The sequence below is a fragment of the Ambystoma mexicanum genome, chromosome 10, assembly GCF_040938575.1.
Source record: "Ambystoma mexicanum isolate Mex_15411 chromosome 10, UKY_AmexF1_1, whole genome shotgun sequence".
NCBI classification, from domain to species: domain Eukaryota; kingdom Metazoa; phylum Chordata; class Amphibia; order Caudata; family Ambystomatidae; genus Ambystoma; species Ambystoma mexicanum.
In genome coordinates, this window is record NC_090932.1 from 445,471,617 (window position 1) to 445,494,237 (window position 22,621).

At 52.9% G+C, this 22,621-nt stretch overlaps 1 protein-coding gene across 3 annotated transcripts in view; it reads right to left on the bottom strand.

Annotated features, from left to right (window-relative positions):
* The window catches only part of LOC138491479 (ephrin type-A receptor 3-like), a 642,080-nt gene that overhangs the window by 512,510 nt on the left and 106,949 nt on the right, over positions 1–22,621 (bottom strand). For all 3 annotated transcript variants that reach the window (XM_069617996.1, XM_069617995.1, XM_069617997.1), the window contains exon 2: positions 5,882–5,946. In XM_069617996.1, coding sequence (XP_069474097.1) covers positions 5,882–5,946 — 65 coding nt within the window. The remainder of the gene's footprint in view (positions 1–5,881; positions 5,947–22,621) is intronic.

A 22,621-nucleotide genomic window follows, 5' to 3' on the forward strand; every position in this document is an offset into this window, starting at 1 on the left:
TGGTCCCCTTCTCTAATGGTGCAAAATGTCAAACAAACTAGAATTCCATTAAAGATAAGACCTGTTGGCAGAGGTTTTTTTTTATTGATTTCAAAGTTCTCTGTTTAGCATTTGTAGGGCCTAACTCACAGAACATTGACAAATGCGTTTTTGCCATTATAAAACACTTCTGTGAATTAGGCCCTTAATTTTGACAGATTTCAGATAGCACTGTAAATGTTGCCTACAAGCTGAGATGTTGTCATGTTTAGTGAACGGCTGGGGGAAAATGGGATTGAAGGAGAAACACACAGCCTGTGGTTGTTTGTCAATATACCCACTCATTGAACACCCATGGCCATGCCATTCCCAAAGGCTATTCTGAACCACTATCTGCCCCTCCACACCCAAACACCCTGTGTTCCCTTTGAGCTAGCTCATGTGCTTCTAAGGGCTTGCCAGTGTAATTTCCGGCGGTCTTTTGAAAGCTAATTGCTTAACTGAAGCTGAAAACCTGCTACTTGTGTCCTGAAAATGGTTTATATGAAATATGTATGTCCTTGCATCTGTTTCTTGCACTATATTCCTGTTGAAAACAAGCATTGGAAAAGCCAACGGTTGGGGTTATTGTATAGGCATTTGCCTGCCACTGGCATAATATGCCAAAGTGATAAAATCAATTGTCAGGTGTTGCCATTGCATATCCAGATAGGAGTACCATTAGGACAGTGCTTGCAAAATCCTTTTTTCCATGCTTTTCAAAACCGGGAACTGTTCACTTTCCCAATGCGTGTTGCTGTTTATAGAGGTCCTCCCAACAGGCCACATTATGAAAATTGTAGTAAAAGTAACATTGTGTAGAATTGTTCTCATGGTCTTAAAATGCTGTCTAAATATCAGTTGGGATCACATGGAATATTTACTGCATGTGGTGCATACAATGTAATGCAGGGGGTAAAAAAACACATTTAACCCAAATAGTAATTTTCATATAACCTGTGCTTTGAATATCCCATGAAATCCAAACTCGTGATTAGGTGGTCTTGTAAAATGAAGTAGTGTCTAAAGCAATACACATATTTACTGATACAATCATACTACTAATTAGTCCCTTACTTTGGAATGGGTATGGGGAGATGTATGTGCTTTTCTTGCTATTCTCAGGGAATTAAAGTGCACCACACTGCTGAGGTCCAATAAGGTTGTACCATACATCTGGGCATGCTCGCTTTGACATGCCGAGGGCACAAAGCCTTTCATTTAAGGCTGTGAGTAATTCGACCATTCAAACGGTGGTATTGCGCTCAGCTGAGTTTTTGTGAAATTTTAAATGAAATTGAATGATGGTAGATCAACCCTGGAAAATATGTGGGGCTGATCTGCACAAGTTTTCCTGTGTTCACCGCACAACATACACATAGACCTGTGTACTCTGGCTGGACACAACCTGTCTCCCTGTCATATTTAGATGGAATATGACAGCCAAGAGTACATCAAGGCATCTCAGATGGGGGGGAAGGCAAAACCGTCCTCCTGTCATGGCCAGCCTAATTAACTAACAAAGGCTCCAATGATCTGCCCTTTATTTTGTTAGCTATTGGTGGCTGCCTCCATACAAATCAGAGTTAATTCAAACAGGCCCACTGGAGGCCTGGTCGCAGGACTATCAAAGGACAGGATAACCCCAACAACCTTTGATATGCACTGTGTCAACCTGAAACCAGCTCCCGCCCCTCAGTATCAAGGGCATTGCCCTGTCATGTCTGGGACAATGCATTTACAGAAATCACCCCCACAGGGGGACCCAATTCAGAAGGTATGAGTATATGTTTTGGCGTTGACCTAAAGTCTGTTCTCGCTGCGGTTTCAAAGGAGACCTGACACTTTAATCAGGAATCACAGAGAGCTCAATTAGCCAGAGAAAATGTTTGATCCACAACAGACAGGAAGATGGGTGGGTATTAGTATTACATGATTTCACCCCTTTACCTTTTCTGTTGCAAAGCACTCTGGTTATGACCTCGTGCGTACAGGAGATTGTTGGTGATGACCCAGGATTGGTTCATTAAGATAGGCTTAGCCTACACTAATCACTGTGGCCCATTTGGCTTTAAAAGAGGGCCGAATCCTTCTTTTGGGCAAATCATCTGAAATTGTTGCAAGGAGTCACAAGAAGAGCTCATTTGGACCCTGGCTGAAGGTACAATCTGCCTTACAGATTCTATCCAGTGAAGGAAGGTCAGGATTTCCAAAGAGGGAAGCAAGATCCTTCCACTAATCATCTCCCAGGGAACAGCGGGCAATACTGAATCCAGACGACCCTCCCGCAGCTCCAGAACCGGTACCCAGCCAGCACATACCATGCCTGTTAAGCTCTGCAACAAGTTTCCTAGGTAGGAAATGCCACAGAATCTTTGAGCAAAACTAAGGCAAGGCCGTTGCCTGCAACACTCTCTTCAGCTTTGGGCCGTCCACCTTAAAGAAAGACATGAGCCCAGCGAAGAAGCTAGGAGGAGTGCATCAAAGGCATCAACCAGCATCTGCCTTAAAGGATATTTTCAAGCCAGCCGAGCCCCTCGAGCTGCAACAGACTGCACCGCTGACTGTTGTCACACTGCGGTCGCCAACTTCGTCTGAAGTGCCTCCTTCAGTGCTTCAGACCCGCCAAACAGCACAGAGACAACGATTCCTGACCCTGAGCCACCATGTAGGCCTGCCTGCAGCTGTCCGTCCACCCTCGCTAGTCGAATTGCCATCGGCCTGAAATCCGCAGCTGTCTCCCGTCTTGAACTCTGTCAAAGGAGCTGCAAAGTGTCCTGAAACCGACTCTACATTGTCGAGTACCAAGAACTTCTACAAGCACAAGTTACATTGAGGTTCTGTCCTCCTGGTCTTTCTCCGAAGACCCCTAGTGACATTTTATGACCCATGGCTCTCTTTGTGTTGAAACCAAGTATCCTTGAACTATTGCGATTAATTAGCTTACTGACTACCCTCTTCTCAGGATCCAGACTGCATCCCTTTTCCTTCTATGAAACTGTCTGTCCTCGAATTCCTTTACAGGGTTGGTTGTATTTTTTAGTGTGCTAGAACTGTCTGTTGGATAGTAATAAAGTAGATATTTTTATACAACCTTGACTGGACAGTCCCTTTTATCATTGGGTAATATTTGTTATTTTTGCTGTGTTGCAACTACCCATCGATCCACGACCTTGCGGATATGAGCCTGCCGTTTTGTCCACATTACCAAAATTGCACAAGGAGCTTTATAATTTGCTTGTGCTGCCAATCTGTTTGGATCCCTTCTGGTATACTAGACGTGTGGGGCTGATTGATGGTTTAGAAACCGATATTAATCCCAGGACCACTGGTGCCTTGGAAGTTGATACGTCACAGGGATGCCCTGCTCCCATTGGTGGCAGGACTAACACTGATCTGCATAAGGCCGTCTCCTAATGTGGTTGGAGAGATGAGTTGTCCAACTCTGGCCTCGAGGGCCGAAATCCTGACAGGTTTTAAGGATATCCCTCATTAATATTCATGATAAAGAAAGTGCATTCATTTAGAGTCATTGTGTGTAAATCTATCTCATGAATACTAATGAGGGTTATCCTGAAAACCCAGCATGGATCCAGCCCTCGAGGCCTGGAGTTAGACAATACAACCCTGCTGATTGAAATTATCAGTGGTTATGATTTATTCAAAGCTTTCCATCCATCACTTTTGTTGTTTATGAGATTCTTTTCATATACACTAGGCCAGCAGGTTTTGATTGTTCCTTATAAAATACACGATGAAACTTCATGTCCACGTTCTACCCCCTTGTATACTTCCTTCCAGGAAAGATATCTCCAAGCATACACATGAAGAATAAATGCTAAATCAGTGCTATGCAAAAAGGCTAACACATGTGCAGCCTTTCGTTTCTGGACAGCACGTTTTCATAGTTTACCATTGCTCACTTCCAGTGCTCTATTTGTGAAAAAAAAGTGCCAGGGCTCAAATATTTTCTAGCACACCCATGACACATCGGGACGGGCAGCTTCCTGCTCACTGTTGCCACCATCCACGGCTACTCGCCTCAGTGTCAATATGTGTGGGGTTAAAGCGGCAACTCTCATTGGCTCATTGAGGCTGATGGATGTACTAACTCTGGCAGATGTTCGATTTACACATTCCAATGATATACGTGTTGTGTCTTGCTTCTAGTCAAATGTTTGTGTGTGTCTTCAAACACAATCCTGGTTAACATTTTGCTCTGGGTTTTATAGGTGCGTCTTGGTGAAATGAATAAAGTTGCCAAAACACCATATCATAATTCAATGGAGTCTGAGACAATAAGTGCCGGGGCTCAGAAATAAGTGCCAGGACTGAGCCCTGGCAAACACCCCCTTTTTCACTATTTTACATTTATTTTCCCGTTGATTAAAGTGGCTCCCCTTGTATGAAGGCGAATGTTTGGGCTTCCCTTCTGGACAGCTAAACATCCTTAACACACTTGGGGCCATTTTCTATGCGTTACCTCTTGGCAGATTTGCAGGGTGACTATCTGCCCTGTAATTTGTAGGCACTGTCACTGGTGGTATTCGCTTGACATACATCAACTGATACTGGAAAGACTGCAATGGCACACTTGGCATAATGTTTATTCTAATGCAGGAGATTGTCCAGTTGTGCACTAATGTAATCATTATAGAAACTGCTTTTATGGTGATTCCACATTTTTTAAATAACTGCTTTAATACAATGCAGAAAACCTACATGTTTTGTTCTTGTTTAAGTGTGATAACATGCTGTACAAAACTAGCAAGGCGCAGCACACCTGCTGCCGTAAACAGTGATGTATCAAGTACCCTAGAAAGTTATTTTAGAAGGGGAATTTGAAAAGCTGGTCAAGGCTTTAAAGGACCCACTGGATTTCTCCTCTGTGCAGGTCCTATCAGCAGGCATTTTCACATCACAACTAAACTGTATTACAGGCGTATAGTGAGTGACACGCTGTTCTTATGGCAGGTCATTAGCACCTGGAAAGGGATCTCGGACATCTCAGCCAATCATGGGGCTCGAAAAAGTGAGGCATGGTATCGGCCAACCTTTCCAGACCAAAAATGTGGCGGGCGTTTCTGAAGCTTCCATTTTTCCTCCTCCTGCCCTCTCTTCGCTTTTCAAACCTTTGTGGTCCCTATTCATCAATCCCACGACTCACACACTCGCTGACACAGCCCAACGCCATAAAATCCCCTTCACCCCCTTCTGAATGTAACTTTCTATTGCAGCCAACCAGCGTCTGCTACGTTGCTATTTCGATGACTGTCATGGAAAGCTAGAAGGGACTCGGAGTAGTTCCCATCTCCCATTCCAGTGGTGGCCATTTTCTTCTGTAGTTTTTTTAATCTTAGAAAATGTGGTGCCTCAACATTTTGCATCTTAAAAAAAATAACAGTATTCAGCTGCACAACATGCAAGGTGCTAGTAACAATAATCCCTTGGTGGGGTCCTTATCCTTTGATTATGGTGCTGGGTTTGACTTATCGCTGTGGATTTGCTCACATCTGCAAGTTGGAGCTCGCCATTACTGAGTGGTAAAGTCCCCATCTCAGGGCTAGTCTTTAAAAAGTGATGTCAAAACTACACTACAATTAAAACGCTGCCCGACAGGCTGCTATACAAATATTTCAGGGTGCAATATGTGTAATGTAATGATGATAATGACATGATTGGCACAACCAGCAGAAGTGGATCCACAACAAAAAACGTAAACCCAAGTAAGTGATGTCATAGTGCATTCATTTTCTTTAGTCATAGATTGTGAGTCCAGACTAGTGTATATGCGAGTCAGCTCACTGAAAAAGAGTGCACGTAGGCGTGAATCTAGAATATAGTATATAGGTGAAATACTCACCCCTTCTGAAGGATATGCGACCCAGCCCAGGTCGCCCAGGGCAGACATGGAGTCCAGCAGAGTAACTAAAAGAAACAAGCAAGACGAGGCTGGGGTTAATAGGCAGAAGTAATCAAAAGCAGAGTTCATCCATTCATGCGGGAAATCACGGCCTAACTCAAGACACATGGATCATATTCCTGGATACCATATGGGGCCTCGGCCTCCTACTCCCATTACTCGCCTGTGTAGCTAGAATTACACCCCTGAGCCAAGCATGGGGAAGTGAATTGTTAGTCAAAACAGTTTCAAATTATGCCTTCCTGTCACGGATGCACTACACCGCTTGAAAGTGCGTTTAATCATCTCTTGCATGTTCTGTGCGGAGGACAACACAAACGCAAAGGATGTGGTGGCAAAGCCAACCCGCTCATTGAAGACTACAATGAGATGGGGTGTATGCGTGTGCATGAGCGTGACAGGAAGCCCGAGAGAGGAGGAGCACAACAAGTGAAAGAGTTAACCACAAGAAAGTGAGAACAGGTGTCAGAGAGCAGATTGGTGGGGATGTACAAGGCAAAGGCAAGGGTGGGACTCTGGGGCAGACCGCTATCTTATCAAGGGTCAGACTGCGTGAGAGACAGTGACCTTAGCAAGAGAGGGGCTCTGAGGAGACAGCTACCTTTCCAAGGGTTGACTCTGGAGCAGACAGCTACCTTACCAAGAGTAGAGATCTGGGGAGACAGCTACCTTTCCGAGGGTTGACTCTGGGGTGACGGTTACCTTACCGAGAGTAAGACACTGGAGGAGATGGCTAGATTACCAAGGGTGGAGCTCTGGGGAGACTTTTTCCTTACCAGGGGTGGAACTCTGGGGAGACGGCTAACATACCAAAGGTGAGACACTGGAGGACACAGCTACCTTACCAAGGGTGGGAAATTTGGGGAGACAGCTACCTTACTAAGAATGGGTTTCTTGGAGAGACAGCTACCCTGCTACGATACCAAGTGTTGGATTTGGGTGGAGATGGCTTCTTTACCATGGGCGGGACTTGAGCAGAGAGGGTTACCTTACCAAGTTTGGGACTCTTTTGGAGACAGCTACCTTACCCATGGTTGGACTTGAGAGGAGATGGCTACCTTACCATAGGTAGGACTTGGGTGGAGAAGGCTACCTTACCAAGGGTGGGACTCTTGTGGAGACAGCTACCTTACCCACGGTTGGACTTGGGAGGAGATGGCTACCTTATCACAGGTAGGACATTTGTGAAGAAGGCTACCTTACCAAGGGTGGGACTCTTGGGGAGACAGCTACCTTACCATGGGTAGGACTTGGACAAAGAGGGGTACCTAACCAATGGTGGGACTCTTGGAGAGACCGCTACCTTGCCCAGGGTTGGACTTGGGTGGAGAGGGCTACCTTATCAAGGGTGGGACTCTTGGGGAGACAGCTACCTTACCCAGGGTTGGACTTGGGTGGAGAGGGGTACCTTACCAAGGGTGGGACTCTGGCAGAACGGGTTCCTTTCTAAGGGTAGAACTTTGGCGTAGACGGCTTCCTTTACCAAGGTGGGACTTTAGCTATGATGGGTTAATGCACACAGAGAGAAGTTGATGACATCCTTAGATACAAACCACATACACTTTTAAGTGTGTTGCACAAAAATGGAACTGGAAAAGACAAAGGAGGGAGCAACAAAGGGAAAATGAGGAAGTAATTAAACAATGGAAAAAATGATAAAGGTCAACCACACACTCATGAGTAGAGCGCTGACCCTTGGAATTACAGCTGAAATACAAAGAACCTGTGATCCTAGTAACTTTCCTGCCTCCTGTGTTACATCACTTCCGGATTATTTTCAAACATGGTTTTAAGTGTGGTACGCATTTTCACAATCATGTAATGTAATGCTATAAAAAATAATGTATATGTTGGATACAAATAAATAATATGCAGGAAGGAAAATCTTTTACCAAGATGGCCACCATAGAAAGGGAAGGCAGGGTGTATAAAGAGAACACAACAGGGCATGAGCGGGCGGTGGGGGGGAACAGGAGAGAGACACGGGGCATGAGCGGGGGGTGGGGGGCAACAGCAGGGAGACACGGGGCATGAGCGGGGTGGGGGAACACGAGGGAGACACGGGGCATGAGAGGAGGGTGGGGGGTAACAGGAGAGAGACACGGGGCATGAGAGGGGGGTGGGGGTAACAGGAGAGAGACACGGGGCATGAGCGGGGGGTGGAGGGGAAACAGCAGGGAGACATGGGGCATGATCGGGGGTGGGGGGCAACAGGAGATAGATATGGGGCATGAGAGGGGGTGGGGGGAAACAGGAGAGAGACATGGAGCATGAGAGGGGGGTGGGGGGTAACAGGAGAGAGAGACGTGGGGCATGAGCAGGGGGTGGGGGGCAACAGCAGGGAGACACGGGGCATGAGCGGGGGTGGGGGGCAACAGCTGGGAGACACGGGGCATGACCGGGGGGGTGGAGGGCAACAGGAGAGAGACACGGGGCATGAGAGGGGAGTGGGGGGTAACAGGAGACAGACACGGGGCATGAGCGGGGGGTGGGGGGCAACACCAGGGAGACACAGGGCATGACTGGGGGGTGTGGGTAACAGGAGAGAGACACGGGCCATGAGCGGGGGCAACAGCAGGGAGACACGGGGCATGACCAGAGGGTGGGGGGCAACAGGAGAGAGACACGGGGCATGAAGGGGTGGGGGGCAACAGCAGGGAGACACGGGGCATGAGCAGGGGCAACAGCAGGGAGACACGGGGCATGAGAGGGGGGTGGGGGAACAGGAGAGAGACACGGGCATTACCAGGGGGTGGGGGGTAACAGCAGGGAGACACAGGGCATGACCGGGGGTGGGGGGTAATAGGAGAGAGACACGGGGCATGAGTGGGGGGCAGCAGCAGGGAGACACGGGGCATGACCGGGGGGTGGGGGGCAACAGGAGAGAGACACGGGGCATGAGATGGGGGTGGGGGGTAACAGGAGAGAGACACGGGGCATGAGCGGGGGAGGGGGCAACAGCAAGGAGACACAGGGCATGAGCGGGGGTGGGGAGTAACAGGAGAGAGACAAGGGGCATGAGCGGGGGGCAACAGCAGGGAGACACGGGGCATGACCGGGGGATGGGGGGAACAGGAGAGAGACAAGGGGCATGAGAGAGGGGTGGGGGGTAACAGGAGAGAGACACGAGGCATGAGAGGGGGTTGGAGGGCAACAGCAGGGAGACACGGGGCATGAGCGGGGGTCGGGGGGTAACAGGGGAGAGACACGGGGCATGAGCGGGGGTGGGGGGCAACAGCAGGGAGACACGGGGCATGAGAGGGGGATGGGGGTAACAGGAGAGAGACACAGGCATTAGAGGGGGGTGGGGGGTAACAGGAGAGAGACACGGGGCATGAGAGCGGGAGGGGGGTAACAGGAGACAGACACAGGGCATGAGCGGGGGCAACAGGAGGGATACACGGGGCATGAACGGGGGGTAGGGGGCAACAGCAGGGAGACACGGGGCATGAGCGAGGGGTGGGGGGCAACATGAGAGACACACAGGGCATGAGCAGGGGGTGGGGGGAACAGGAGAGAGACACGGGGCATGAGCGGGGGGTGGGGGGTAACAGCAGGGAGACACGGGGTATGACCGGGGGGTGGGGGGTAACAGGAGAGAGACACGGGCCATGAGTGGGGGGTGGGGGGCAACAGCAGGGAGACACAGGGCATGACCGGGGTGGGGGGCAACAGGAGAGAGACACGGGGCATGATAGGGGGTGGGGGGTAATAGGAGAGAGACACGGGGCATGAGCGGGGGGTGGGGGGCAACAGCAGGGAGACGCGGGGCATGAGTGGGGGTGGGGGGTAACCGGAGAGACACGGGGCATGAGCGGGGGGTGGGGGGAACAGGAGAGAGACACAGGGCATGAGAGGGGGGTGGGGGGCAACAGCAGGGAGGCACGGGGCATGAGCTGGGGGTGGGGGGTAACGGGGGAGACACAGGGCATGAGCGTGGGGTCGGGGGAACAGGGGAGACACGGGGCATGAGCGTGGGGTGGAGGAAACAGGGAAAACATGGGGCATGAGCGGGGGTGGGGGAGAAAAGGAGGGAGACACGGCATGAGCGGGGGGTGAGGTGGAACAGGGGAGACACGGGGCATGAGCGGGGGGTGGGGGGCAACAGCAGGGAGACACACGGGGCATGAGCGGGGGGTGGGTGGGAGGGATAGAGACACACGGGGCATGAGCGGGGGGTGGGTGGGAGGGATAGAGACATACGGGGCATGAGCAGGGGGTGGGGGGCGGGGAGAGACACAAGGGGGAATGAGCAGGGGGTGGCTGGGAGGGATACAGTTACACGGGGCATGAGCGGGGGGTGGGTGGGAGGGATACAGACACACGGGGCATGAGCGGGGGGTGGGAGGGATACAGACACACGGGGCATGAGCGGGGGGTGGGTGGGAGGGATAGAGACACACGGGGCATGAGCGAGGGGTGGGCGGGAGGGATAAAGACACACGGGGCATGAGCAGGGGCTGGAGGGGAGGGGAGAGACACATGGGGCATGAGCGGGGGGTGGGTGGGAGGGATAAAGACACACGGGGCATGAGCGGGGGGTGGGTGTGAGGGATAGAGACACACGGGGCATGAGCAGGGGGTGGGTGGGAGGGATAGAGACACACGGGGCATGAGCGGGGGCTGGGTGGGAGGTATAGAGACACACGGGGCATGAGCGGGGGGTGGGTGGGAGGGATAGAGACACACGGGGCGTGAGCAGGGGGTGGGGGGAGGGGAGAGACACACGGGGCTGGAGGGGAGGGGAGAGACACACGGGGCATGAGCAGAGGGTGGGTGGGAGGGAGAGAGACACACGGGGCATGAGCGGGGGGTGGGTGGGAGGGATAGAGACACACGGGGCATGAGCGGGGGGTGGGTGGGAGGGCTAGGGGCATGAGCGGGGGGTGGGTGGGAGGGATAGAGACACACGGGGCATGAGCGGGGGGTGGGCGGGAGGGATAGAGACACACAGAGCATGAGTGGGAGGTGGGGGGAGGGGAGAGACACATGGGGCATGAGCGGGGGGTAGGTGGGAGGGAGAGAGACACACAGGGCATGAGCGGGGGGTGGGTGGGAGGGATAGAGACAAATGGGGCATGAGCGGGGGGTGGGTGGGAGGGCTAGAGACACACGGGAATGAAGGGGGGTGGGTGGGAGGGATAGGGGCATGAGCGGGGGGTGGGTGGGAAGGATAGATACACAGGGCATGAGCGGGTGGTGGGTGGGAGGGATAGAGACATACGGGGCATGAGCAGGGGGTGGGGGGCGGGGAGAGACACACGGGGCATGAGCAGGGGGTGGCTGGGAGGGATACAGTTACACGGGGCATGAGCGGGGGGTGGGTGGGAGGGATACAGACACACGGGGCATGAGCGGGGGGTGGGAGGGATACAGACACACGGGGCATGAGCGGGGGGTGGGTGGGAGGGATAGAGACACACGGGGCATGAGCGGGGGGTGGGCGGGAGGGATAAAGACACACGGGGCATGAGCAGGGGCTGGAGGGGAGGGGAGAGACACATGGGGCATGAGCGGGGGGTGGGTGGGAGGGATAAAGACACACGGGGCATGAGCGGGGGGTGGGTGTGAGGGATAGAGACACACGGGGCATGAGCAGGGGGTGGGTGGGAGGGATAGAGACACACGGGGCATGAGCAGGGGGTGGGTGGGAGGGATAGAGACACACGGGGCATGAGCGGGGGGTGGGTGGGAGGTATAGAGACACACGGGGCATGAGCGGGGGGTGGGTGGGAGGGATAGAGACACACGGGGCGTGAGCAGGGGGTGGGGGGAGGGGAGAGACACACGGGGCATGAGCGGGGCTGGGGGGGAGGGGAGAGACACACGGGGCATGAGCAGAGGGTGGGCGGGAGGGATAAAGACACACGGGGCATGAGCAGGGGCTGGAGGGGAGGGGAGAGACACATGGGGCATGAGCGGGGGGTGGGTGGGAGGGATAAAGACACACGGGGCATGAGCGGGGGGTGGGTGTGAGGGATAGAGACACACGGGGCATGAGCGGGGGGTGGGTGGGAGGTATAGAGACACACGGGGCATGAGCGGGGGGTGGGTGGGAGGGATAGAGACACACGGGGCGTGAGCAGGGGGTGGGGGGAGGGGAGAGACACACGGGGCATGAGCGGGGGTGGGTGGGAGGGATAGAGACACACGGGGCATGAGCGAGGGGTGGGCGGGAGGGATAAAGACACACGGGGCATGAGCAGGGGCTGGAGGGGAGGGGAGAGACACATGGGGCATGAGCGGGGGGTGGGTGGGAGGGATAAAGACACACGGGGCATGAGCGGGGGGTGGGTGTGAGGGATAGAGACACACGGGGCATGAGCAGGGGGTGGGTGGGAGGGATAGAGACACACGGGGCATGAGCGGGGGCTGGGTGGGAGGTATAGAGACACACGGGGCATGAGCGGGGGGTGGGTGGGAGGGATAGAGACACACGGGGCGTGAGCAGGGGGTGGGGGGAGGGGAGAGACACACGGGGCTGGAGGGGAGGGGAGAGACACACGGGGCATGAGCAGAGGGTGGGTGGGAGGGAGAGAGACACACGGGGCATGAGCGGGGGGTGGGTGGGAGGGATAGAGACACACGGGGCATGAGCGGGGGGTGGGTGGGAGGGCTAGGGGCATGAGCGGGGGGTGGGTGGGAGGGATAGAGACACACGGGGCATGAGCGGGGGGTGGGCGGGAGGGATAGAGACACACAGAGCATGAGTGGGAGGTGGGGGGAGGGGAGAGACACATGGGGCATGAGCGGGGGGTAGGTGGGAGGGAGAGAGACACACAGGGCATGAGCGGGGGGTGGGTGGGAGGGATAGAGACAAATGGGGCATGAGCGGGGGGTGGGTGGGAGGGCTAGAGACACACGGGAATGAAGGGGGGTGGGTGGGAGGGATAGGGGCATGAGCGGGGGGTGGGTGGGAAGGATAGATACACAGGGCATGAGCGGGTGGTGGGTGGGAGGGATAGAGACATACGGGGCATGAGCAGGGGGTGGGGGGCGGGGAGAGACACACGGGGCATGAGCAGGGGGTGGCTGGGAGGGATACAGTTACACGGGGCATGAGCGGGGGGTGGGTGGGAGGGATACAGACACACGGGGCATGAGCGGGGGGTGGGAGGGATACAGACACACGGGGCATGAGCGGGGGGTGGGTGGGAGGGATAGAGACACACGGGGCATGAGCGGGGGGTGGGCGGGAGGGATAAAGACACACGGGGCATGAGCAGGGGCTGGAGGGGAGGGCAGAGACACATGGGGCATGAGCGGGGGGTGGGTGGGAGGGATAAAGACACACGGGGCATGAGCGGGGGGTGGGTGTGAGGGATAGAGACACACGGGGCATGAGCAGGGGGTGGGTGGGAGGGATAGAGACACACGGGGCATGAGCGGGGGGTGGGTGGGAGGTATAGAGACACACGGGGCATGAGCGGGGGGTGGGTGGGAGGGATAGAGACACACGGGGCGTGAGCAGGGGGTGGGGGGAGGGGAGAGACACACGGGGCATGAGCGGGGCTGGGGGGGAGGGGAGAGACACACGGGGCATGAGCAGAGGGTGGGTGGGAGGGAGAGAGACACACGGGGCATGAGCGGGGGGTGGGTGGGAGGGATAGAGACACACGGGGCATGAGCGGGGGGTGGGTGGGAGGGCTAGGGGCATGAGCGGGGGGTGGGTGGGAGGGATAGAGACACACGGGGCATGAGCGGGGGGTGGGCGGGAGGGATAGAGACACACAGAGCATGAGTGGGAGGTGGGGGGGAGGGGAGAGACACACGGGGCATGAGCGGGGGGTAGGTGGGAGGGAGAGAGACACACAGGGCATGAGCGGGGGGTGGGTGGGAGGGATAGAGACAAATGGGGCATGAGTGGGGGGTGGGTGGGAGGGCTAGAGACACACGGGAATGAAGGGGGGTGGGTGGGAGGGATAGGGGCATGAGCGGGGGGTGGGTGGGAAGGATAGATACACAGGGCATGAGCGGGTGGTGGGTGGGAGGGATAGAGACACACGGGGCATGAGCGGGGGGTGGGTGGGAGGGATAGAGACACACGGGGCATGAGCGGGGGGTGGGTGGGAGGGATAGGGGCATGAGCGGGGGGTGGGAGATATAGAGACACACGGGGCATGAACGGGGGGTGGGCGGGAGGGATAGAGACACACGGGGCATGAGCAGGGGGTGGGGGGAGGGATAGAGGCACACGGGGCATGAGCGGGGGGTGGGGGGAGGGATAGAGGCACACGGGGCATGAGCAGGGGGTGGGTGGGAGGGCTAGAGACACACGGGGCATGAGCGGGGGGTGGGTGGGAGGGCTAGAGACACACGGGCATGAGCGGGGGGTGGGGGGAGGGAGAGAGACACATGGGGCATGAACGGGGGGTGGGCGGGAGGGATAGAGACACACGGGGCATGAGCGGGGGGTGGGGGGAGGGATAGAGGCACACGGGGCATGAGCAGGGGGTGGGTGGGAGGGCTAGAGACACACGGGGCATGAGCGGGGGGTGGGTGGGAGGGCTAGAGACAAACGGGCATGAGCGGGGGGTGGGGGGAGGGAGAGAGACACATGGGGCATGAGCGGGGGGTGTGGGGAGGGAGAGAGACACACAAGGCATGAGTGGGGGGTGGGCGGGAGGGAGAGAGACACACGGGGCATGAGCGGGGGGTGGGTGGGAGGTCTAGAGACACACGGGGCATGAGCGGGGGATGGGTGGGAGAGACACACACGGGGCATGAGCAGGGGGTGGTGGGGAGGGAGAGATACACACGGGGCATGAGCAGGGGTGGGGGGAGGGCTAGAGACACACGGGGCTTGATCGGGGGGTGGGTGGGAGGGCTAGAGACACACGGGGCATGAGTGGGGGTGGGTGGGAGGGCTAGAGAAACACGGGGCATGAGCGGGGGTGGGGAGAGGGAGAGAGACCCACGAGGCATGAGCGGGGGTTGTGGGGAGGGAGAGAGACACACGAGGCATGAGCGGGGGTGGGGGGGAGAGAGAGAGAGACACACGGGGTATGAGCGGGGGTAGGGGGGAGGGAGAGACACGCACGGGGCATGAGCGGGGGTGGGGGGAGGGAGAGAAACACACAGGGCATGAGCGGGGGTGTGGAGGAGGGAGAGAAACACACAGGGCATGAGCGGGGGTGGGGAGGAGGGAGAGAGACACATGGGGCATGAGCGGGGGTGGGGGGGAGGGAGAGAGACACACGGGGCATGAGCGGGGGGTGGGGGGAGGGAGAGAGACACACGAGGCATGAGCGGGGGGTGGGGGAGGGAGAGAGACACACGGGGCATGAGCGGGGGGTGGGGGGGACAAACAAAAACATGGACATGCCGCACGGACATGAGTTTGTGCGGCAGATCCCGCTCCTCGGCCCTCCGCTGGCCACCGTGTGCGATGGCGTGAGCGGAAACTGGAGGAACAGGGGACACACGGAGCATGAGCGGGGGTGGGGGTACAGGAAGGACACACGGGGCATGAGCGGGGGTGGAGGGGACAGAAAGGACACACGGGGCATGAGCGGGGGGTGGGGCAGACACGGGGCATGAGCGGGGGTGGGAGGAACAGGAGACAGACACGCTCCTGCTGACCTGACAAAGCCTCTCATGCGGGAAAGAAAGATGGCGGGCGTCTCTGAAGTCAGACGCACTGCACGCTTTCACCGCATCCAATGAGAGAGCACGTCAGATGTCCAAAGACATCACGCAAGCTGCTGGCCCAATCACCGTCCTGTCCGCAGAGCGAACACGGAAGTCCGTCCACGGACCGAACAGGGAAGTCCGTCCGCGGACCGAACACAGATATCACTCATTTTCTTTGCCCTACTTTTTGGTCATTTTAAAAAAAACTACTGGACGGATTTTCACCAAATTTGCAAAAGCACGCTTTCGGGAACAAGCCGCTGCTCCTGGTCCAAATTTGGTGAAAATCCGTCCAGCGGTTTGGGCTGTAGGCGCGAGCAAATTTTTTTTCCCATTCAGTCTAGGGGAAAAACAGAAATTTTGGGACTCCCCTTATAACTTTCCCCCCCCTGCACGAATCCTCACCAAACTTTGCAAAGAAATTCAGAGTGGGCCATATACTTGTTTTGCAAAGTTTGGTGAGGATTCGTCCAGGGGGAGCGAAGTTATAAGCCGCCCAAAAAGTGCTCTTCCTATGGAAACAGCAACTTAACCATAACTACACTGCCACTATTGTGGCAGTGTAATATATATATATATATATATATATATATATATATATATATTCAACTCAGATTGCCATTTAATTTGTGCCAAAATGATTCCATTCAGATCGTAAAGGAACGTCAAGGCTTCTTTGCGTGTTGTCCTTTATTTTCACATTATAAATCCAGGACCACAAGCCCCAGAATGCAAAAAACAGGACTTGATTAGCATCTCCGGAATGGAATTGGGAATTCATTTACCAGCTACACAAGCACTTACTGATGTCCATAGTTCTCAGCCTGTGAAGATACTAATAGGGTGCTATGATATGGTAATGCTGCTCCAATTGAGCTTTATACACTTGAATGCCGGGAAGGTCTTCAAAGTGAACTGGCTATTCTTGCACTAGAAAGAACAGCCATACTCCCTCCCAAATAAACGTCAAACGGGTTACGGGATATTGGTCTGAATAAACTAATCGATCTTTTGCCAGAAACACATTGGGCCTCATTACGAGAATGGAGGTAGCCATGGAGCTATAAGCTCCATGGCTGCCTCCGTTCCAGGCTCCATTACCGGGTTCCTGCAATGGGGACTTACCGGGTTACTCCGACATAGGAGGGGGGACCCGTTAATTCCTCCTTGCAGGAACCCATCCCCATTCCCATTTGAGCCCCCATAGGGCTCAATGGGAATGGGGAGGGAGGTAATAACGGCAGATTACACCTGGCCCATTATTGCCTCCCTCTTCCCCTCGCGGGATCCGGAAAGCACGCCTGGTTTTACCAGGTATGCGATCCGGGTCCCACGATGGGAAGCTCGTAATGAAGGGGGCCGTTCCTGTATGGGCCACCTTCATTACGGGAGTGCCAGCCTAATAATGAGGCCCATTGTCTTTCTGAACACCCCTTCTCCTGCTGAGTACATGCCACAGCAGATGCAAGCCTCTAGCCTGGAGAGGGTGGACGTGTGGGTGGAAGGATTCCTCAGTCAGTAGACGACTAGATCACCCCATTCAGGGCCTTAAGGTAGTCCCGTAATATGCGATGGCATAGGTGGCAACAGCCCAGCAGGATGATTTTCAATAGTGGCGTGTGGCAACAACTGATGATTTACCACCCACCAGCTGTCATAGGAGTTATTGTTCATTGGTGAGTTTTGTTGGTGTAACCAAAAGGGAGATGAGGTGGTATCGCCGAGGTACCTGGAGATAATATCGTCTCTGGCGTTGGTAAGCTCTTAACATGGCACCCTCCAGGGTAAGTCCCATTTATTTAATGAAACTAAGGTGAACAAAAACTATTATCCGTTCTCTGCTAGCTTCTATGTGACAACTTCTTATGGTTTCACCCGTCGATTGACCCTTATCTTAGATAGGTTGCTAAACTCCTATGTGGCCTTCTACTGTGGATTTAACTGTTAAGTAAACCCTAAGTTAGATAGGTTGGGAAGCTCCTATTTGTCCACCTCCTATGGTTCCACCTGTCAACTGAACCCTAACTTAGATAGGTTGTGAAGCTCCTATTTGACCACCTCCTGTGGTTCCATCTGTCAACTGAACCCTAACATATGGAGGTCAGGAAACGTCTATGTATGTTGCCATATGTTATGCTTTCACCCATCAAATGAACACTAGCTCAGATGAATTGGTAAGCTCCTATGTGGACACCTCCTATGTTTTCAACCATTGAGTGGACCCTTACATAGGTTGGCCCGTAAGGCCTTATTTAGCAACCTCATATGGGTCTACTGCTAAACTGACTTATTAACTAATGAATACAGAACCAGAAGTCTCCCCGGAGGGAAAGACAATGGGCTCATGTAGGATCAGGAATGGGGGGCCCACCCCAGAAATGTTAATGCCTTCCAGCATCATTTAACATAGCCGCCATCTTGGCAGCAAATGGAAACACAAGCAAGCAGGGCTTTCTCCCTTTGTAAATTGACACCGCATTGTTAAGAATATCAGGCTGGTTGCTGCCTACTCCAAACCCATTCTAGGTTTTAGTGCCAGTCTTTACCTGTGAGTCTTAATTATGTTGGTCCCTAAATGTCTGTCTGTGGGTACGTCATGTGAAGACTGGCGCTGCGGATCGAGGGGCAGCTTGGCTGTGGGGCCTCCCCGACTCCTGCACAATTGGAGCAGACATGGCCCAGTGTGTTTCCCAGAAGAGAACCTATTCTCAAAATGTGTTTGTTGTTAATTAAGTATTTAATCTCTTCTATTTTATTCCCTAACAATACTTTTTATTTAAACCCATTCAAGAACTCGCCCTTGCAGTGTGTGCAGATGGCAGCCCTCATTTCCTCTTGTACAGCACGGTGGCTTCCAGCTAATTAGCCCCAGAGTAATTTGAAGCCACACAGACCTGCTGCATCTGCTTCCTCCAAAATCTCCACGGGCTGCAAATCTCTGCTTTAATGAGAGAATTGAACATGCATGAAACGGCCTGGAGTCTCCCTGAACTCGGAGGAACACCACTGATTGGCTAGTAATGTCCTGAAACCTAATATTGGCCCTGGATCTTTCTACAGGAGACATTTTCACTAATTGTCCATTATTAGGGTTTTTGTTAACCTAAGCAAGTGGCATACCTAATTTCCACCCGTCTCATTCCTACAGTGACTCCTGACCACACAAGGCATTACCCATGTTTGCAACTTTGCATTGTCCAGGGAGATGCACTTCTGTTGTTCTCTTGCAAAGGAGCACGAGTGTAAAAACTACCATCGTGCTTTCTGCTTCTCCAGGTGCGGTTGATATTGACGACGTGTCGAGTATCAAATGGCCACTAGACACCGTAGCAATCATTGTTTCTATGCATTTCATATCCATTAGTGCAGAGCGCTTCTGCGATTGCTTAGTATCTTTGGGAAGTAGATGTTCCCAATGTGAGCAGCTGTCCCATCAATTTTATTTTACAAAATAAAGATCGCCAACTAATTCAAAGTTAAGTCTGCTCCCGCCCGACCTCTGGACAGCCCCCTTTTCACCATATCCACCCGAAGTACGATTTCTTCTCACATGTAGTGGTCGAATTGAGCGGGAATGGACGGGGCGGAGTTCCACTACTTTTATTTTTGACTATTAACAGTTCCACTACTTTTTCCAACCATTGTCACCATTCCGGAATGGTTCTTTGTGAAGTTAAAGCACATTTCTCCACTTAACCACCCAATAGCAGTTGCAGCTAAACTGAGATCAGCTGACTTTGCGTAAAAAAAAAAAAATAAATAAACTGAGATCAGCTTCAACTCAATTGGCTGCCAAAAATTAGTTGCACATCGTTCCCCACCCGCGTCACAGTTCCACTACTTTTTTTGGTACACTTCTACCACTGCTCACACGTTGTTGCTATATTTCTGAGTGCCTTTAGGATTCATGTGTGTCTGATGAATCCAGTAACCTCTCATTTCCGGTCAAATACTGCAGAGAATTGCCCTCCAGTTACACGGGCCGGACCCAGCAACTGTCTCTGCCGCCCTTCCCCCTGCACAGCCGGCGGGGAGTGGGGCAGAATTGTTGCGCAGTGTCCATTTAAAAAATAATTTATACTTGGTTATTTATAACGCACTTAATACTGACAGGTTTCTAAGCACAGACTCGGGGATAGAACCTGTGTTGCTGCGCATCCCCTTAATTCCAAGGCAAGCGTGTGGCGCCTGAGCTATCCTCCCGAGACATTAATCAGCAATGATAGCGAGGAATAAGTAAATCATGTAATTTCCACCTTCAATGTACTAGTTCATTCTTTTACTGTACAAATAAATGTTATGGACATGACCTACTTTACATATTTCAGTTGAGTATATGTGTAATCTGTGTCAGTCCCACTTGCTGGGGGGCAATGCCCGAGAATCCAAACAAATATATTTTCTCTTCTCCTGAAGTTCTACATTATATGGCGGCAGCAGGCTCCATTGTTGCTAACTTCAGTGAGTATTTCCTGTGACCCTTTGTGTAATAGGTGGACACCCCAGTCTCGGTAACTCTGTTTGCTCCCCTGCCCGTGCAAGGCCATTATCAAAAGCTCGAGTGACTAGAGCAATAATCTGTGCACTCTCTGCATCATTAATGCAGCCAAGCCTTACCAAAGCCCTCATCAGGGACACCCATCTCCCCCATGGAGCCTCTATGATGTCCTACCCAAAAAACAACGCTAGCCTTTGAGATCTGAAGCGTACACAGACCCACCCTGGGCTAGGGGACTATCCTAGCTTCATCCATGGCATTTCATGGGGAGCTTAGCTTCTCAGGCCCTGATGACCACTCTGTTCCTGAAGCTTTGTCAGCCTAGAGTAAATGAAGATAAGTGGCACTTCTCCCCCCCCGCCCCCTCTCACTCTTTAAAGCACTGTGCTCTCAGGCAAATACGCCCACGAGCTGGAGAGCCTAGGAACAGGGAGGGCCACTCTGTAGACACTGTGGAGGGGTTAGATGGTAAGACCTGCATTCCTGAATAGTCTCTACCCCACTCTCCTCAGTGCACTCCCTAACCAATAGCCAGACCCGGTTTACTTTCACACTCTCCCCCCCCCCTTTGATTTACCTTGAAGCATTAACTCCACCTATTCTCACTTATCCCCTTCTCTCCGAATACTCCTGCCCACCCCCCACCCCTGCTTACCCCACAGGACGCTGAAGCTGCCTGCATGTGAAGGTAAGTGCTATACAGGAATTGTTAATGCATACACAAAATTTGCATGTCCAGTGTTTAATTTGTAAGAAAATAAGCGCCCAGGCTCAAATAGTTTCTAGCACGCCTGTGACACTGCGTGCAGGCATTTCCCCACCATTGCTGCCACCACCCATAGCTGCTCCTCACAGTGTTGACACATATGGGGTTAAACTACAGCTCACACCTGCTGATTTGAGTTGATGATGCTCTGACTAGCATCACTTCATAATCAAACTGTTAGATAGTAAGTGCCGGCACTCAGAAATAAGTACCTGGGCCGAGCCCTGGCAAATACCCCACAAATTAAGCACTCTACATGCCCCTATCTGAACTTTAGTAGAGGGCATGCACCTATGTCCTCTGCCATCATATATGTAATGAGACTACCAATCTGCTTGCACCTGCAGCTGGGGGAAATGTTCTACCCCACCATCCACAGTCAGGCCATGTATGTATATGTCTACCGAGACAAAGAGCATTCCCTGAGAACTATATCATTTCCTTTGGCGTGGCTGGGGATGTGGATGTTAGCATCATGCACAGGCAGCTTGTTTCAGATCAACCACTGAGAAATGTGGCATAGTGATGTTCACAGTGCACATCTGAAAGCAGTTCTCACAAGCCATCATGCATGCTCCAGAAGGTGTACACCTTTCTGGTTGATAGTCTAAGCAGAAAGAAGGCTCACTGTGCAGTGAGTGTGTATAGCTGCTCGGTGGTGATGGCATAAGAAAATTGCATGAACGCCAAACCATGAGCATAGGTGAGCCACAAAGACATGACATTTAACTTTTTATAAAATATTTCCACTAAAATCAGTTCTTATACTAATGAATAGTGGTGCCATTTTCTATGCACTGCAGTTTAGAAATGCATTTTAGCCAGATCTGAAAAAAAGCCCACTGGATGCCTGGAATCTGTGAAGAGCCCTGACCTAACTCCCTGTGTCTTTGTTAGTCATGAAGGTGTGTTGTTAGTCGCAAAGGTGTGATATTTCCCCTACATGAGCGGGGAAGAAGGTCTTGCATCTTGTCATTCCCAGCTAATAGTCACCCATTGGGATTATGGCCACCGGCTCAGTGGAATGCCCTGAATCTTAGGGGCGGAGATCTCTTTAAAATAGTCAAGTGAGGAAAAGCTATAGAGGAGACCGCCCCAACCAGAAGATACCCAGTAATCATTTTGGCAGCAGAGAATGGTACCCCTGAGAGCAAAGTGATCAAAATCCAACTCCCAAGAGAGTGGGCGGAAGATAAACTGATGTTGCAGACTTTGCACCATAGGATCTGGAAGGTCATCATTGGCTAGTGAAGTTTAAAAACACCCCAATGTCATAACTCCAATCTGTGAAATAAAATGCATCTATTCATAGCCTCCTCCTCATTGTTGGGCAAAGACTGCATGGCAGTCTGAGAACTGTTCTTGTGTCCCTTGTTGAACATAAGGCATATATCGGGGTGAGAGAGAAAGCAACACTGAGAAGAGTGTTGCAGGCAACAACCTTGTCTTTGGTTTGGTTCAGAGACTCTCTGGCACTTCCCACCTAGGAAGCTTGTTGCAGAGCCTAGCAGGGCATGCAGTGTGCTGGCTGGGTGCCGGTTCTGGAGCTTCTAGAGGGTCCTCTGGATTCAGTATCTCCCTCTGTTCCCTGGACAATGCTTAGGGGAGGGATCTTGCTTCCTTCTTTGGAAATCCTGACCTTCCTTCACTGGCGGAAGCTATAAGGCAGACTGGACCTTCAACCAGGGCCCAAATTAGTTCTTCTTGTTACTCGTTACAAAGACTTTCCTTACTCTAAACGAAAATAGCCAAAAAGAAAGCCTCCTTCACACAACCATCTAAG